Raw genomic sequence first — 18035 nt, 5'->3', positions numbered from 1 at the left:
AGGCTAGGAGACCTTAAAATCCATAATGTGGACAGGCTTCTGATAGGTGGTGAACRCTGAGCTGAGTTTGAGCAGTGAAGTTTCCAAGAAAGGGAGGATGGAGCAACTGTAGTAAAGAGCAATGCCTCCTAGAGCAGACTTGCTTTTAACAGTTGTTTTTAGAGAATTGGACTGAACTATCCAGCACAGCCTTGGATTTGTCTATATGCAGCTGATGTCTTGCTTTTAGCTGTTTAAGGCAGCAAACTTTTTTTTCCTGCTTTTGTTTACAAAGAACAGTGTGAAGCCCAGGTCTGTAATTTGGTTTCCCAAGTATAGTGATAATTAGAAGACGATTCAAACTGTAACTAGTAGGAATTGTATTACTTTAATCAAGTAAACAGCTCACTGTGAGTAGACGTATCTGCTCCAAAGATTATTATCACCCAGAGTGTAATCTTTATGCTGGAATTAAGGTGGAAGATACCCTTGTAATTCCTGCGGGAGACAAAGATTGAGGGAATAGGAGGAGAGGCTTCAGTTTATTAAACAGCCTAATAAAAGATGATGATAACTTTGTTTAGTTACTCTGCCCATGTAGTACTTCTTTGTGCTTTTGTTGGTGGTTTAGATTTCCAACCATGTTGCTACAGGGTTGTTGTACCAAAGCCTCAGCTTTTCTTCTGGAGTTTACGATGACAGTTTGTCAAGGGTTGTGCTTCAGTTCATGCTTGGTTGTAATTTCAGAAAGAAAGTTTAATCGAGAGAGAATAAACTGTAGATAGGCAGCAGTTACGTGGGGTCCCCTGTATCTAAAATGTTCCCGACATCATCTGCAGTCAAATAGAATCTCTCTGCAATTGCTTTTCTCAAGGCCTCTGTGACAAGAAAAGGAACGCTGGAAACGACAGTCAGTCTGTGCTATATAAAGTTTCCTGGCTAGAGCTCTAATGGTAAATAGCGGTCTTGATTATAGGCATGCGTTTGGCTGTTCTGCTGCTATTGCTTCAGGCAGTTGAGACTGAGGACTTGGAAYGCGCAGACACTGAAAGCTCTTCCAAGCTATCCAACCTCAACTGATAGCCAACCTCTTTGGAAAAGTACCTCATAAAAATCGCAGTGTAATCTAACAAAAAGGTCAATAAATCTCCTCTTTTAGGCAAAGGCAGACCAGTTCTTCTTGACATACCTGTGGTCAAAGAAAAAGAGGCACTTCCAGTGTGTATTCTAGGCACAATACTAATCCAAATGAAGAAGATGCTGTAGATACCTGGATGAGACAAATTTTGTTAGCTCTGGATAAACTTCAGTGTGGGTTGGTTAGTTGCTTTTTTTTTTCTTGTGTTGTGCTCACCAGGTAAGACTACTGTATGGAATGAGCCTTGTATGTAAACTAGTGAAAAGGTTTCAGTTAAGGTGGTAATGAAAAATTGTCTATAATGAGTACATGAACCTTTGAGCGCAGAGATGAGGTACAGGAGAATTTCAGACAAATGTTTGGAGGAGGCTTAAGGTTTTCTTTTGTGTTTAAACGGTACCCACAATAGATACCTATGGTAAAACTTACAGCACTTCTGCGCCTTTAGAAAAGATAAACAGTGAAAACAGCCATATTTAAAATTAGACTTAAATAAAAGCATTTTTGTTGAGAAATGAGAATACATCAATAAAAGGCTGCTCATAGGGACTGGGATGGAAAAATTTGTGTGACAGTATAGCATGCTCAGGAGACTTCCATGTTTGCAAACATTTGGGAAAGCAACAGAGACTTTGAGCCTTCACTCTCAAGAGTACCTTTCTTCATTCCAAACTTACCTCTACATGTTGTATACAGAATTTTACCTGTTTATTAGAGCTCTGGAAGACTTGGTAGTTGTTGCTCTGGCACTTCTTACTGCTGTCATTCTAGGAGGTATGTTCCACTGCTGAGAGAATAATTTGAATATTAGAAAGCTGTAAAACCCTGACAGGAGATGAGGAGGAAGACTGTACGTGCCAAGAGATTGGACTGGAAAGTCTGTTCACAAGTGAATTCAGAGTTCTTGGTTCAAAGATTTTTATATAAATGCTTTTACGCTCAGAACAGCAACAAAAAAAGCTAGTTATGTGAAGCCTAGCACTAGAGCTCTGTAGTTTTCTATGTATATAATAAGACAGTGTCATTCCAGTGGCCTATATGAAAAGGCAAAGAGAAACCAGAAACATTAAATTACAATGAAGCTTTCATTCCCTTCAAGTGAACAAAGCAGACTTGCTGTTAGCAAGGCTCTATGCATCAGTGGAGAATGAACTGCCTTGGGGGACTATATAAACACAGAATATGAATCCAGCAGTGCAAATGGATGGAAAGCTGACAAGCGTTTAGAGTGATGATGGATTGATGCTGGCAGGAGGCTCTTCCCCAGTGCRGACTGTATTATTTCCTGGAGAAGCCCCATGATTAACTAATTGTTCTGAAAGATTTAAAAAATCTTGCAGTGGTGATTTTTAAAAATAAAGGCAAACTCTAGCGGTTTCAGTTGCGTTACATATATTGTAGGTCTACTGTCATCACATTTGCTCTTAGCCACCTTGGTTATATGTCATTTATTCTCATTTTCATGAAACTTTAAAAATACGAGTGCAGTTCAGGAGCTGCAGTGCTGTTCTCTAACCCATTAAAACCGCTTTGACTTATATTTCCACATCTGTATTAAAAAAATATATATATATACACTATTGTAAGAATATTTGAAGCTTGCATTTTTTCGATCACTTTTAAATGTAAGTCTTCATCTTATTTTTGAAGACAGTGTCTTCAGTGAGTCCGTAACAAGTCCTTCATATATACTTTCACTTAAAAAAAGAAAGAAAGAAAAAAAGAAAAAAAAACTTAAGTTAGAACATCCCTTCAGAGTTTCCAAGTTTTGTATTTCCACTGATGCTATGAAATTTTGAGCTAAATGTGGCTGGTAGGAACTTGAAATGGAATGTTCCCTCTAAGTGTAGCAATGAAGAGATGACAGTATGCAAGTGATGCATTCAGAAGGCTGTAAGGTTTGGAGAGACTGTGGTGTTAAATTGTTTTGAACTTGGTTAAGATGCTTTGTTTTTCAAGTATCGGCCTAACAATTGTTCATTTAAAATTTGTTYGTATTTTAGACTGATCTTTAAAATGTAGCCTTTTGCACAACTCCCAGACAGTTAAACTTTTTTAGATATTTAAAGTCTCTGGTTAATGTATGGTATAGATTGGAATGACTGACATTAAACTTGCAATGGAATATTTTGTTTATGAAATAATTGTAACAAGGTAATATAAACTCTTATTTTGTTCATGATACCTTCAAACTAAATGATGGGAATGATTTCTCTTACTAATGTTCCCTCTTTATTAGACATATAGCAGTAAAACAGTGTTATTTCTAAAGTGATAAGATGTTTTAACTTTATGGTTTCTAAAAGATAACTGTAATTCGAGGTCAATATTACCTTACTAAAGAGTAGGATTTCACGAGACAGGAGGAAAATGCATTTGGTAAGGAACAGGATGTAGCAGAGTTGGTGGTTCTGGGCTCAGAAGTGGGATAAAGCACTGCAGAAGGTGGAATGCTCAGATTGAACAAAAAGTCTGTGAAGGAGTCATGAATGAGGGGAAGAGGAGATGTGGCAACTGAAGACCTGAGGGAGACTGAATTAGATTTTGGAGAAATGACAGGACTGTCTGAGCATGTAGCGAAAGGTAAATTGTGATGGTCTGCTAATAGATAAAGAGTTTAGGGAGAAGTTAGCTTGTGGGTTGGAAATGAGTTGAATTTTATGAGCAGGTTGCATGGAACGTGGATGAGAAGCCTGAGAAGTAGAAAAATAATGTTGAGCAGGTGAATGACAAGGATTGGGAACCAAGGGGCAGTTGAGGGAGAAACTAGTGAAGAGGAGACAGGTACTGTGCTTGGAAGAAATGGCATAAATTATATTTCAAAGTACAAGTAACACCTTGAACAAGAAGAAAACCCTTTTTCTAATATCCTGACAACAAATGAGCGCACAATATTCTGTGTACTTGTTTATCATATTCTCCCTCATTTCATGCATTTCATTTATAAAGTCATAATACTTAATTACATGGTTGTTACCTTGTCTACAGGACTCATGCTATATGTAATTACAGACTATTGTAATCAACTGGCATGTTAACTTTGAGCAGTTATTGCACAGACAGGTTTAGTTCTTCTGTTAACAATTAATAGTTTAGCTTTGCAGCCTTAATGTTCTCATAATGCTTTTTGTACTATGATGCTCACATGTGTGCAATAACTTGGTGAGGAATGCTTTTATGGTCATACAGTGCAGTTCTGATGTTTGTCAACACATGGTTTGGATTGTGTTACTCCTTTTAATTTATTTTGAATTTCATTCATTGTGGCAAATTCTATTTTCACTAATTCCATTTAAAACTCATAGCCTGCCTAAGTTTTATGAACTGCTATGCTTCTACTAAATTTAAAAATGTTATTCTGTGTCTGTAACAGTGACATTGAGAGGAACCACCTTTGTGAATTTGCTATGTGTAGGGCTGTCAGTCAAGTGGATGCTTTTTACTTTACGTTAGTTTGTCTCTGCTTGTATTTTCAGTTCAAATCCACACCGAGTAAGAATGTGTCAGTGGTAGGCTGGATGGTGATGATGGCAGATGACCCTGAACATCCAGATCTCTTTTTGTTGACAGATTCTGAGAAGGGTAAGTAACACCAATATCCGCAGTGCGATGATTCCCAGAATAAGCACTTGTTTTGCTGTGAGGTTCAAAAGCAACTATAATGTAATTTGGAATTTTACTACCTCAGCTGCTCTCAAATGTCATGTGGGACGGGGACAAACTCTTTTCAGTTGTCCTGTGCGACAGGGCAAGAGGCAATGGGCAGAAATTGAAGCACAGGAAGTTCCACCTGAACGTGAGGGGGAATTTCTTCACTGTGAGAGTGACGGAGCCCTGGACCAGGTTGCCCAGAGAGGTTGTGGAGTCTCCTTCTCCGGAGATCTTCAAGGCCYGCCTGGATGCAACCCTGTCTAACGTGCTCTAGGTGACCCTGCTGAGCAGGGAGGTTGGACTAGAAGATCTCCAGAGGTCCCTTCCAACCTTATTTATTCTATGATTCTATGTTTATCTCCAGTGTTAGGAGAACAATTACCTGTAGAGATGAGATTCCTTATAAAGACTTCCTTTTGTATTGGCAGATTGAGCCAAAGACAATTGAGTCAGTGTTGTCAAATGACAACAAATCTACTTTACATTTTTTAAGTACTCATCTGCATTCTTTTGAACTATATTTAGGCCATTCAGAGACCTTTTGAAATACACGATGATAGAAGTGACAATAAAAAATTCAATATTCCACTAAGACCAGTCCCMAATCCTCTCCAGATAAAACCAAAACCCAGGGCAAAACATCTAATCAAATGCAGCACTCTTACCCTGAAAAACAGTACAATTTGACTATATTGCAGAGAGAGAAGCTGTGAAAGAACCAAAAAGAAAAAATGGTTCCCTTTGTTCCACTGTAGAGCTCTGGTTTCAGTTTAAACTGTGAGTTAAGAAATTGTTACTTTTCCATAGCCCTTCAAACCAAGCAGAAAGAGCATCAAAAGCAGCTGTGCTAGAATAGCTTAACATTATTCATTGCTTTGTTCACTTCCAGTCTCAGTACATTTTAATTTCTTTCCTATGGAACTGGTGCATAAATTATTACTAATATAAATTATGAACACTTGTCACCCTAGCAACAGCAATCAGAAATACTTCTGTGATAATTGGCCTTTCTGGGCCCAAGCATGTAATCAAGCACTGTATAACACTAGATGCTGAAAATATTGGTCTGAAATACATCAATATGTTTAGAATTAATTTTCAAATATTTTCAAAAGTAGCTTTCTAGAATGCATTTCAGAGCTGTGCAGTACTTCATAGAAATACAGATAATGAAATGATATACTATAATTGGAATAATGGCATTGAACAAAACCATATCTTAGTGGTATGATTTGGGGAAACTTTTTCTTCTATTTGTCTCTGGTCTTAGTTGAAATCTGTAACATCTGGAAGGAAGATGGTCCTTCACAAGCTGAGACTTCTCTTGCACTAGGCCGAACATTTTAAGTTGTACCTATGCCAGTCAAATGTGTAAAGTTACATGAACCTTTTGCAATTAAATGTTTTGATAATGTTTCAATTTAGAATTATTTGGATATAAATAGAATTTAAAAAGAGTATTGTTTTTCTTCATCATTTCTTTCCCTACCTCTCTCACTTAGGAAATTCATATAAGTTTCAAGCTGGAAATAGAATGAATGCAATGCTCTGGTTTAAACACTTGAGTGCTGCCTGCCAAAGCAACAGACAACAGGTGAGAGCAAGGTGTTGCAAAAGAGCTCAGCACTGACAGATCTTCAAGATGACCAAACTGCAATGAATTACTTTGTATGAAAAGCAGAATACTCTGACCAGTCTGTGCATTGATTTCACTTGCTTATGGATTTGCCTTAGCTTTCCTTTATAAACAAGTCCCCAGAGCTTCAGTGGTAATGAAGAAAGATCATTTGTCTATCTTGACGCTAATTTAAAGCAATTGGGCAATTTGGGAAATGGAAGAAGTGCTCTAAAAATCTCTGTCCTGGTAGCAATATTTTTTTCACTGTCCATTTAAAAAAAAAAAGGCTATTTTAGTTACATGAAACGTTGTAAGTTGTAGCATTCACTATCAGGTCCAGATAGCTATCTATAGTGCTGTTTTGTCAGGTCTTGGCCATACCTATTTGTGTATTTCTAAAATGCAGAAAAATATTTTAGTCCTGAGTACATTTGACAGACTTTAAAAGCAAAGGTAGAATTTTCTGTGAATCAAAAAGGAAAGACTCCCATTCCAATGCTTACTAATTCTCCTGTTCCTATATAAATTCTTCCTGACTCTCACATTCTGCAAAAATACCTTCTGAAGTTACCATTCTGTTGTCCTGAAATCTTCCTCCTCCTTAGTAAAATGAGTAAAAATGATCTTTTTAATTTTTTTCTCCTTATCCTGATTTGACTCCTGACCAGTACTTTCGCTAGAAAAATACTTGTAGTACTGATGAAAATGGAATACATTGCTCTGTTATTGAGAGAATGACTGCATAAAAAAGCTTGGATGTTTAAACCTGCTTTTGATAGAGTATAGGCACCTACCAAGCTGAATGGTACTGGAAATCATTTTAACAATTTAAAAAATTTTAATGGTGGCCCAGCTGAACATTCTTCCTCCATGTGAATGATAAATGTAGGCAAGAAATGCTTTCTTCAAATATGACCAAATTGGATAGTTACTGGCAGTCATCAGGAATGCAACAGCTCTCTAATAACCTGGATAAACAAGAGTTGTTGCTGTCATGCAAATTTTCTGTAGACAAAAGAATGTAAACTATTGTAATTCAGAATAGTTTTAATATTCATGAAAGGGAGTGATGTCCACAACAAACACTTTCCTTTTCTGTAAGAGAAGCCTAGGGAAGTGCTTATGTACCTTATTTTTATAAATTCATCTCAAATACTAGAGGGTCTACCTCAGTCACTTGCAGGGGAAAGACTTTTCAGATCCTGAAAGTTCAGTCTAGCACAGAGTAAAGATTTATTGATGCTGAAAGGCAAGACACCTCTAGAGATCTATATCATAAAAATGATGTAGATCCATTAAAAACTCTCAGTCTAATTTGAATCACCTTAGGATATAAAACAGGAAGCTTGTTCTGAAACTTTTCCCTCCTGTGTTGGAGTGGGGATGGTAGGAAGAAACGTTCACAAAATGTCATCCTCAGTGGGGAGAAAACGGCTGACTTGCTTCTGGCCTATACCTACCCTGTGATTTTGGCAGCACTGCCCTCTGTGGCTTCCATTTTTTTTCTAACAATTAACAAAAGAATAGCTCTCCTCCGTTATTTGGGGAAATCTACTGCAAAGTTAGGTTTTGTATTTTGTTTGGGGGTTTCAGAGGCACCCTGACCTGTGTGCAAAGAAACCTCTAACTGGGTCTCTTAACTGGGAATCAAGTGAGAAGGTTCTGCCTGTACAATTTTGCATTGAGAATGATCATATTAATATTGTTTCTTCTACAGCTCAAATTTCATCAAAACTAGCAAAACTTAATCTTAAGCCATACTATATAACTATAAACCATGCTCTAGTTTTAATATCTTGGCTATACTTGGGTTTTCTAGAGCTTGAAGTATACTTGAATGCTTTATTACAGTTAGGTTTTTCCCCTTTTTTCTGAATGCTACAATATACATGTAAACAGATGAATGGTCTGAAACAGTGGAATGTGCTACACAACATCAGCTGTTACTTATCTCTTGCATTTTCAGGTTCCCGCCAACTTGATGACTTTTGAATAATAGGCTAATTCAAAACAAAAAGAGAACAATTCGTACCATCTCATAATTGAGAATGAGGTCCTGATGAAAAATGTGCCAGCTGTATTCTGTGCCAGAACAGAGCCTGTCAACTCGATCTCTGAACTCTGGAACTCTGGAGCCCTGAAAAAACCGCTACTGGTTGGGGAGTAAGTCCTCTAAGGAAAGGAGGAAAAAAAAAAAAAAAAAAAGAAAGGAGTTACAGCATGAATTGCCATGGACCATGCTTCGTGATATTCTCTGAACTGACCTGTGGAAACCACTGCCTTAAAGAGTGAAAGGAAAGCCAACATGAAACACCAAATAGCGTGTGAGAAACTTCTGGCGGTGCTGTGTTTGTGTTAAATAGATTGTAGCTAGTTTGAGTTTCTTTTAACTTTATACTAATTTTGAAAATAACTCACCTTTTTAGGTATTCCTAAGAAAACAAGTAAATTGATATTTGAGGGTTGTATCAAAGGCTGGGTTAGAACTGAGTAAAAGAGGTACTAAACATTCTAAAGATGTTGTTTAGACTATACCAGGAGTTCTCAATGGGAGCTTTCCCCAGGCACACTGAACCTGGAGCAGCAGCATTTCTCTCAGACCTAAGAGTATGAAAATTGTAACAAATGCAGGTTTAATATAGCAGTAAGCTTGCAAACCTTAGTACTGTATGGGAGCCATAGTCCCGGCAAGTGGCATAAAGGCTGAGCACTTAGACACCAAAAATTTTTTTGGTACGTTGTTACCTAATTCCTGGTTAAAACGTAATTCACGTGTTTTGGGTGGCTGGTGTGTGTGAAAGAGACCTTTGAGAGCAATGCTGGGTCAGAACTGAGTGTTTTCTTCCCTTTTTATTTCTATGCTTTTCACACTTCTACACATGAAGGTTCCATGACCAAAAAAAACCTCCACCTTGCTGAAGTTCACTGAGGCATTTTACTTCCCTGGGTATCTATTAATTACCAGCTAGGGAACACTTTAATATTGCTTAAAGGCCTACGTTTAAAAAAGATAAAGGCACAATTTCAAGGTTTCATGTTCTCATTTTGCAATTATTGATTTTATTATCTATCTTAGTCAAAATATGACATTGAGCATTATTGGTGATGTGACCTAAAGCAGACCATATGTACAGAAGCTGTTTTGATCTTCAGAAAAATACATAATTTAGTTAAACTTGGAATAACTTAGGGAAAGAAAAGATGTAGGATTATCAATATTCCATTCTTGATAGAAATAATTCTTGGTCGCTGAAATTACTCTCCAAGACAAACATTTGGATTGTAAAAAGGAAGCTATGCTTTACATGTGTGTGTTATGCGTAAGAATTTGGTTCTTGCTTTGTTTGGATTTCCGTGAAGTCGGATGGAATTTCTTAGATGGCTAGTCTTTATTTAATCTTCAGAAATGTGATCTTTTTAAAACAAGGAAACATTGTCCAAAAAAAAATTTATATCAGAACTTCTAGTCTGTGAAAAAGTAAGTAAATGTTCCATTGACATTGTGGTTTAGTGGCCATAAATAAGCTTGCAGACTCCACCATGATGCTGCTTTTGAAAAGAAACAAACTATCTACCAGTCTGTGGCAGAGTTCTCTATGTAATAAAGGTTGCTAGTAGTAGTGATTTATTTTGAAAATGTACAGTTTRTTTATTGCATCAGAGTAGAAGCCTGTAAGTTCACTTTTTAATTTTTCCAGAGGCAAATTAATCTCTTAATAGAAATGATTTAATTTCTGATTTGGGGGAGGGGGAGAGAAGGATAATCCTCATTTAAAAAAAAATCAAAACAAAAAAAAACAACCTCTTGGTGACCTGGAGTGAATAGTAATAGGCTGGATTATGTTTACAGGAGTCGTTATTGTGGATTGGCTCTTGGTAGAGAGAAAACAGTAGAAGGATGTTTCTGTTAGAATTACACCAAAAGTAGTGCGGGGATTTGTGTCCCTTTGCGATTTCTTACTGTTTTGATGGGCAATGAATAGCCTGTTCTGATCCTGAAGTCACACATTTTTGGAAAGAGGTTGCTTGTGCTGAATCCCTCTTCAATTCTCATGTCTCCCAAGTTAACCCACGTTGGGTGTATAGTAAAGACAACATCTTCATAGCCAGAAGTGTTACTGTAGTAGAATTTGCACAACTTCTGTTTGGGTCTTTTATTTAAAAAATATTACTTAATGTGTATTTCTTCTCAACAACCAAGTGGTTTTTTAACAATGTGTGTACTTTTTTAAGCATTGTGGATAATAGCCCTGTGAATTTTGATTTTTTTAAATAAGCTAATACAGAGACATTGCAGCATAAATGTATCTGTTTTTCTGTTAGTGAAAGGAAACATGCAACCGGGAGCCACAGCCTGACCTCTCAGCTTTGCTAAAGACAGAGCCAGATCAGAAGGTGTCCTTTGTATTTTTTGGTAATTTTTTGTATTTTTCCAGCTGTTTTATGTTAGATATTTGTGGTAGGAGGATGGTGAAAACAGTGCACAACTCATCTAGCRAATTGTTGTTACAAACTTTGGACCTCCTACTCCTCTTCATCTTTGCTTTTCTACTCAGAGATTGGTCATTTGGGCAGACACGCCACGGGACAGACTGACTCTTGTGGTAGGAGTTTCTTAAAATACCTCGGTAGAGAGACTGGAGAGAATAATAACACAGAAAACTTCATTGGCACTTGTTACAGTGCTTTCCTCTGGTTTACCTCATGCTTATTCATGTCATCCTACAGAGCACAGAAATACTGAAGTGTTAACGTATTTGGAGATAGATGGCCCTCAGGAAGGGGTGATGGTTTTGTCACCTGAGGGAAAACTGTCCCAGTTAAGCTTTGGAAAGAATCAGACAAGTCATATACATTGTAAAGAATATAGTGTTCCTTTTTTAAAATAATAACAATAGTAAAACTAGAGCTGAGAAAACAAGGACAGCAGTGAGCATGTATTGTTCAGGTAAGACTGTTATCCAGACTATCTCAGTTGACTGTTTCTCTTTGATTAATGCTGTAGTGTGTTGCTCTAAGTCTTCATCTTGTCAGTAACTGCTGAAATATTTCAGCTAATCTTTGTCACTTTTTTCATAGTATTTTGGTTTTGAAATTAAAGATTCCCCTTTACAATTTCCTGGTTGCAGGAATATGAACAGAAGTCATTTAGAATAGATCTTCATAGCAAAACTTTAAATGTAAGTGTAAATCACCTGCTGACTGCCAAACGCTTTTGTTAGTGAAACCAGTGGTTTGGGGAAAGCTTGGGCAACAGAGACTGTCTAGTTTAAAAAATTGGTGCAAATGCAGTAAAAATATAATTACGCTGCTCTTAGAATCATAGAATCAGTAAGGTTGGAAGGGACCTCTGGAGATCATCTAGTCATCTAGTCCAACCCCCTGCTCAAGCAGGGTCACCTAGRGCATGTTAGATAGGGTTGCAGCCAGGCGGGCCTTGAAGATCTCTTGCTAGTAGATGTTGAATACTTACTGCTGCTTTTATCACCCAACTCAATCTTTTTTAATTTTAGCTAGGTTTTTCAAGTTTGTCTTCTACACCTGTGTTTCGAGAAAGAAAGTAAAGAGGTTTGGTTTTGGAAAAAGGTAATTTGAGTAAATATAGCTCATCCTAGGCATGTTTTTAATTTTGCAGACATCTCATGCCATAGGAACACTGCTCTGGCTATTGTGATTCCTCAAGTACTTAAGTTTAGGTTTTAAAATTATAAATGCTAAATGAATAAATACTCAATGAAAGAGCTTTAACACCTGGCTTTGAAGTTGTGTTGCAGTTGGGTTTTTTGTTTGCTGTAGAAATCAAATACTGCTTAAAAGATCTGAACAGGAAAATAACATAATGGCAGACATTATTTGTCAGTTCTGCAGCTTGTACATTAAGCAGTTCCCTAATTGTGCATAATGTTTTAGGCTCTTGCTTAAAGCATCGGTGTCTGTTTTGGGGAATCTGCTGATTAACTTTCTTCCCTGCAGTTCAACTGTGGAGTACATGAACTTTGCCAGCAAAAGTTTTTATAGTAGTATGTATATTGGAAAACATGTGGAGTAAAAGAAAGCACAGAAGAATACAGCAGGATTTTTATCGCTTATCTTTTCCTTAAGGGAAGTAAAATAATTTTTCTTGCAATGTCAGGCTCTTCTATTTACATTTATGCACTTGGAACAATACAATTCTATTCATATGAGACATAAATTTTGAAAGGAAATGCTTTCCCTTCCAGGAGAGCTGTGGTTTTTTGTGCTGCTAAGGCAGTTTGGGATCCCTTTTGATCAAAAGCAAATTGAATTTGTGCTTTTTTTCTTTAGCTTTAGCAAACCTTTGCCAAATCAAGATGAGATAAATTGTTGGGGTTTTTTCTGGCTCTGTTGATGACACTTTTTCTTTTTTCTTCCCCCCCTCCTTTTTTTTGTGTGCTAACACACCAATATTAGTAGTTCTGATCTTTTTCATGGCTGGCTGTAGTATGCTGCCTGTTATAAACATCATGACAGCAGGGCTGGTACTAAATCGCATCAATTTGTTCATTCTCCTTACAAGGTCAAGTTTTTAAAGTTTTGTTGTTGTTTAAATACTACTGTTTTTCTTTCCTTTTAGTCTAAAAATGGCTTGTGGATGAGGTGATTGGCTTGGGAAAGTTGTAACTAACAGAATTTGTATAAGTGGATMCTGAATTTGGAGAGCTTATCCTTTCTTAGAACTGTTACTGTATTTTATGACACGTCAAGAGGTGAGTGCATGGATTTAAAGAGGACTTTGGTCAGTGCCTTATCAGCTTGAAGACTAATTCTTTTATTTCAGTGCTCAGAGTATCACAACTGTGGATTTGAACTACGCCCTTTACATAGGGAGAGGGGTGATATTCCCTACACTCATGTTTCTGCAGAAGTCGTTTTGGTCAGTGTAGAACAGTTGTGGCTTGAGCTGCTTCAGTGTGTTTTCTAAGTGCAGCACTATTTGATAGCTTGGGCTTTTACAGCTTTTATCAAAAATAGCTCAGACTTCTGTATTTGGTATGTCTTTAAATAGGTTTATTAGTGGGGAGGAGGAGGAGAATTGAAAAGGGTAGTATAAGTCAGGGTCTAGAGCATACCAACTTAGTAGTTTTTTTTTTTTTTTTTTTAAGAAATGAGAATGCTTTTCCTCTCTCCCTTTTATTTGATTTAACACTGAAGTGTTAACCCTGAAAGGATTTATTCCTTACAAGCTTTTCGTTAATGTAAAATATGTAACTACAGGGAAAATTTGGAGAGAGAGAGAGAGAGAGAGAGAGAGAAGGCTTGAATAAATCTATCTTGCTGTTTCTCTGTATCCCATAAGCTCAGTTTTGTAGGCTTGCATGTTCTGTGTCCAGTTCCAACACTACATAGAGAGTACTGACCTTCACTGCAACAAATGCTAGAGGTTGTTTTATTAGCAAATCTGTAAGCTTTTGAAGGAGAAATGAAAGAAAGAATATGTTGTTCTTAAGCTATTAAATGTTTTGTTTTCTTGGAATGCACCCTTAAAAAAAAAATAGCAGTTTTTCTGTAGTTTGATAAATTCAGATGCTGGAAAGGGAAGGATAACTTTGAAAATTGATCATACCCTTTCTAAGAAACTTCAAGACAATAGAAAGGATTAGCTCAAAGGAGAAAAGACAAATTACTTAGTTTAGCCATGCATGTTACCAAACAGAGCTGACAAATTTTCTTGAAGTTATGTTGCTAAGAAAAGGGCTGTAATGAAATGGAGGTTTCTGCAGATCACAGCATGGTTGTGGCTGTTTGCCCAATCTTGCTCTTGAATGACAAAAAAACTATATGCTCATCAAGCACACAAAGGCAATGGAATACTCATGATGTTTTTAATTTTGTTAGCTTCTGGCCTCAAAATATGTTTCCTGAAGGTATTTCTTACCATTCCAGGACTGTTCACAGCTAAAACTGAAAAGCAGTGTGAACTGATTTATTAAACACTGAAAGAAAGAATTTCTAGGGTGCCCCTAGCTCCTTGTGTAGAGATGGATATCCATTCAAATACTACTGTATTGAAGTGTGGAGAGCACCGGAAAATCATCTATCTTTAATAATCCTGTTAGGACCAACCATCATGGGAAGAGGGATCAAGATTGTCATGCAGTGAACACAAGCCATTTTTAATATTCCCTGCTGGTGTGAGGCATTATAGAGATAGAGCRATTGCACTATGATCTCCTTGAGTGATGTGCAGTTTGGCTGTCCTGTAGCCTTTTCTTCAWCTTTTTAATACTTAAGTGTGTGTGTGAAATTGTGTGTTTGCATAAGCTAGTTTAAATGAATTTAAGTACAGGTTTCAAGAATTTTTCCTACTAAAATAAATGATTTAAAATATGGACTGTGTCTGAAGTTTTAATTTCTCATTTAAGAAGGGGGGGAGGGATGCATTGATATTGCAACCAATTTGGGGAATGTGGAATTTGACTCTTTCAGAATGGTGCCTGAGATCAGCTGGAGTTTATTTGTAGCTCTTTCCAATAAACCTCTAAAATGTAGCATAGAAATACACCACTGTCAGTTAGTATGAAAGAAATCTATAACCTAGCAGGAAAATACAGTTCACTGAAAAGACTTGGGTTTATTTGCTTTTACAGATCATTCTGTTAAATCATTTGAGCATGTGTTTTTCTCTTCACGATAGCGTACAATTTATCAGATATTTCTTCTTTTGTTGCCTCTATGCATACAGGTATGATAAATTTAAGTCACTGCAAGCAGACCTCAGGCAGATTCCTTTTTAACTTAAGGAGCAACTGCATGGAAGGTAAACTAAAAAGGAAGAACTGATTAATCAACATGCAAAGCATTCTACTTCATTAGCTTAGTTTGACGCACTTTCCTCTGCTTTGTGCCCTTTTGATTCTGTTAAGCCTTCCTGAACAGGATCAGCCAGTTTCTCCCTGAACTAGTTGAAGAGCCTGTTAGCTGCTGCTGTGCAGAACCAGCCTTTACTAGCTGTTTAAAAAAAGTGGTTTGTATATAATGTGTGTAACATGATAGAGGATGTCAGAGGAATTGATGAACAGCTCCAGGRTATGTGATGCAACTTCTGTTCTGAAACATTGAAAATGGCCTGCCCAAAGGTGGTCTGCAGAGGGAAAAATGAAAATGTATGTTTTCAAATTAAAAAAGGCTTTTTACATGTAGCAATACCCCCCAAAAATGTCCAGGACGCTTTTAAAGCCAAAGAGATACCTCATGTTAGAATACAGCCAGCAGTAAAGTGCTAATATATCTTCAGTTTTCTTTCCAGGTAGGAAAATRTTTTGCTTTCATTATGGAAAAAGGATAAGGAGTTGAACTGTTTTAAGGTCAAATAATATATCTAAACATTTAGGTAATTCATTGCTCGCTGAAAAGGTGCAGTGCAGCCAAGGGTAAACTGTGGCTTGTGTGGCTCGCTAACTGACTGTGCAGAATTTCTCTAATGTTTTAGGGCTGTCTGGAAATACAGAAGCGGCTCATTCTGTAGATGAAGATATATGGAATTAGAGTGAGCAAGCATGGGAACAGGGAGTCATTGCCTCACCCAGGCGCAATCCCAAAGCAGTGGCTTAGAGAAGAATTTACAGCATCGTGAATAGCTCAGTAGCAATAAATGATAGAACTGGGAAAAGCATATGCAAATTCTAAACTTCCCAATGCTGAAACGATCTGTGCTTTAATGACCGTAAGCATGCAGACATGTAAGATTTACTCAATGCGAGGCAGTCTTAACTAGTCCTTGGAGTAACTGTGATCTGTTATAACTTTTGACTCAGGATATGTGGTATTAGCAAGCACTTCASGAATTTGTGACTTGTGCTACGTGTCCAGAATATTCAATATAGACAGTTACCGAACCAGAGCTGCTGTCCTCAGAGTTCTCCATCGGTCTGAAACTTGTAACGCTGTGTTACACCAGTGGTTCTTTTGCTGTAATAGCGCGTCTCTGATACCTGCACCAGGGCCTTGGGAAGAAAGAGGAAGCCTACAGGGTGCAGCGGTGGGGTGAGCTTTAGCAAGGTAAGTAGCTTCAGTTGCTTGATGGTTGGCTCATGTCTTGAGGGTTCTATAGTTGGGAGTWTTTTAATGTCAGCCACTCTGATGGTAGCTGTAGTAATGGAAATGSTCCTGCTAATCTCTTAGTTTCCCTGGCATAAATTTGCCTGAATGTGCATTAATGAAAGCTAAAATACTTCTGAAAATAAATGTATTTGAGAGGTATGTTAAAAGTTTGTTTAAAATGATCCTTTTTAAACATAGATTGTTGCAGTCCAGGCTGCAAAGTAGCCCTGCAAACAGCTCTATCAGCACAGCGAGGAGAACTGCAAGTTGTGGATCCAGGGCGGTGGGGACTTCTCAGGCTAGCTTAAATACCCTTCCAAAAGAAGTAACACGTACCAGCGCTGCTTCTGGTCTTGTCTGACCCGGAAGCCTTTGCAAGCATTTAAYTGACCGTATGAGAGAGCACACGGGAGATCTCAGCAATCCCGCTTTCCATTGCCGAATGAATATTTTGTTAAAGACTGGACAGCAAATGAATGGCTGAACAAAAATCTTGGTCCTTCTAGAAAGGATCCAATTCATGAGAAAACATACATGGAAAGAGATATATGTTATAGCATAAAATGCTGTCTGCTGGAGCTCAGAAGCTATGGGAACTCCTTCCTCAGGCCTCAGCTGACTATTCATATTAAACAGTAAGTACTAAATTCCAGTTTCCCGTTGGAAGCAAACTCTGGTTTATACAAATTAATATTAATGCTGGTGAAAGGGACCAGGCAAACCTAGAGACCTCAGATTGCAGCATGCAACCCCTTTACCCTGCAATGTATCGGGGTGATGACTTGGACGGGCCRTATAAACAGCACATTCAGCATTCGTGTATGCTAGTAAAGCGCCAAATGCATCTAGTAAAGTGCCAGATAGGAAACGAGGATCGTGTTCTCAGTATATGTGCTCAGTGTTAATTTAACCTAAATTTTTGCTTCCAGTAGTATCCAAATGTAAGAATTAYAAAGGAAGGGACAGTCCATTCTTGGTGCCTCTGTAGTACTGTGCACCACCAAAGCTCTAGAAGAATTTTTTACATGTCAGCTGAAAGCAAGGTTGTACCTGAAGCTCTTTGTGTAAAGCTTATTTTGTTGTAAATCACAAGGTGTATTTGGGGAGGGGACAGAGGAAAGGCAGGGGAGTGTGAGGTGCTTTCTGTGCATGTTCGGAAAAAAAGATTTTTCAAAGAGATTGAAGCTGCACATGTAGGATAATAAAGCAGAATCACTGTGCCGTGAGCGAAGTTAGACCCAACGTGAAATGTGCTGCAGGCTTTGTCTTAAATGTCAGTTTACATCTTGTTACAGACTTTTTAGGAGTCAAAATATTTTATGTAGTGTTTATGTGTAAGAGTGCGGCATACAGCTTTGCATTTGAGTTTTGAGGTGTTGGAATATTTGAGGATAAACTTATTAACCTTTTGGTTATCAGAGCTATCTGCTAGCCATTATACAGACATACCATACTTGCTACTAAGGTATCTTAAGATAAGCGTGTCTGCTCTTGCCATGGGATTCATCAAGCCTCACAGTGTCTTATAGAGAAAATTGGAATTGTATCATCTTTTTGCTACAGATGGAGAAACTGAGACAATGGAGA

At 37.6% G+C, this 18035-nt stretch overlaps 1 protein-coding gene across 6 annotated transcripts in view; it reads left to right on the top strand.

Moving 5' to 3' along the window:
- The window catches only part of RALGPS2 (Ral GEF with PH domain and SH3 binding motif 2), a 123131-nt gene extending 110991 nt beyond the window's left edge, over positions 1–12140 (top strand). For all 6 annotated transcript variants that reach the window (XM_085299618.1, XM_085299613.1, XM_085299617.1 and 3 more), the window contains 3 exons: positions 4594–4699; positions 6271–6362; positions 8353–12140. In XM_085299618.1, coding sequence (XP_085155744.1) covers positions 4594–4699; positions 6271–6362; positions 8353–8382 — 228 coding nt within the window. In that variant the 3' untranslated portion in view covers positions 8383–12140. The remainder of the gene's footprint in view (positions 1–4593; positions 4700–6270; positions 6363–8352) is intronic.
- Positions 12141–18035: the final 5895 nt, after the last annotated feature.

This window comes from Rhea americana, unplaced genomic scaffold (assembly GCF_003343005.1).
Source record: "Rhea americana isolate MKP2758 unplaced genomic scaffold, rheAme1 scaffold_151, whole genome shotgun sequence".
Classification (NCBI taxonomy): Eukaryota; Metazoa; Chordata; class Aves; order Rheiformes; family Rheidae; genus Rhea; species Rhea americana.
This window is presented reverse-complemented; position numbering and strand designations above follow the sequence as displayed.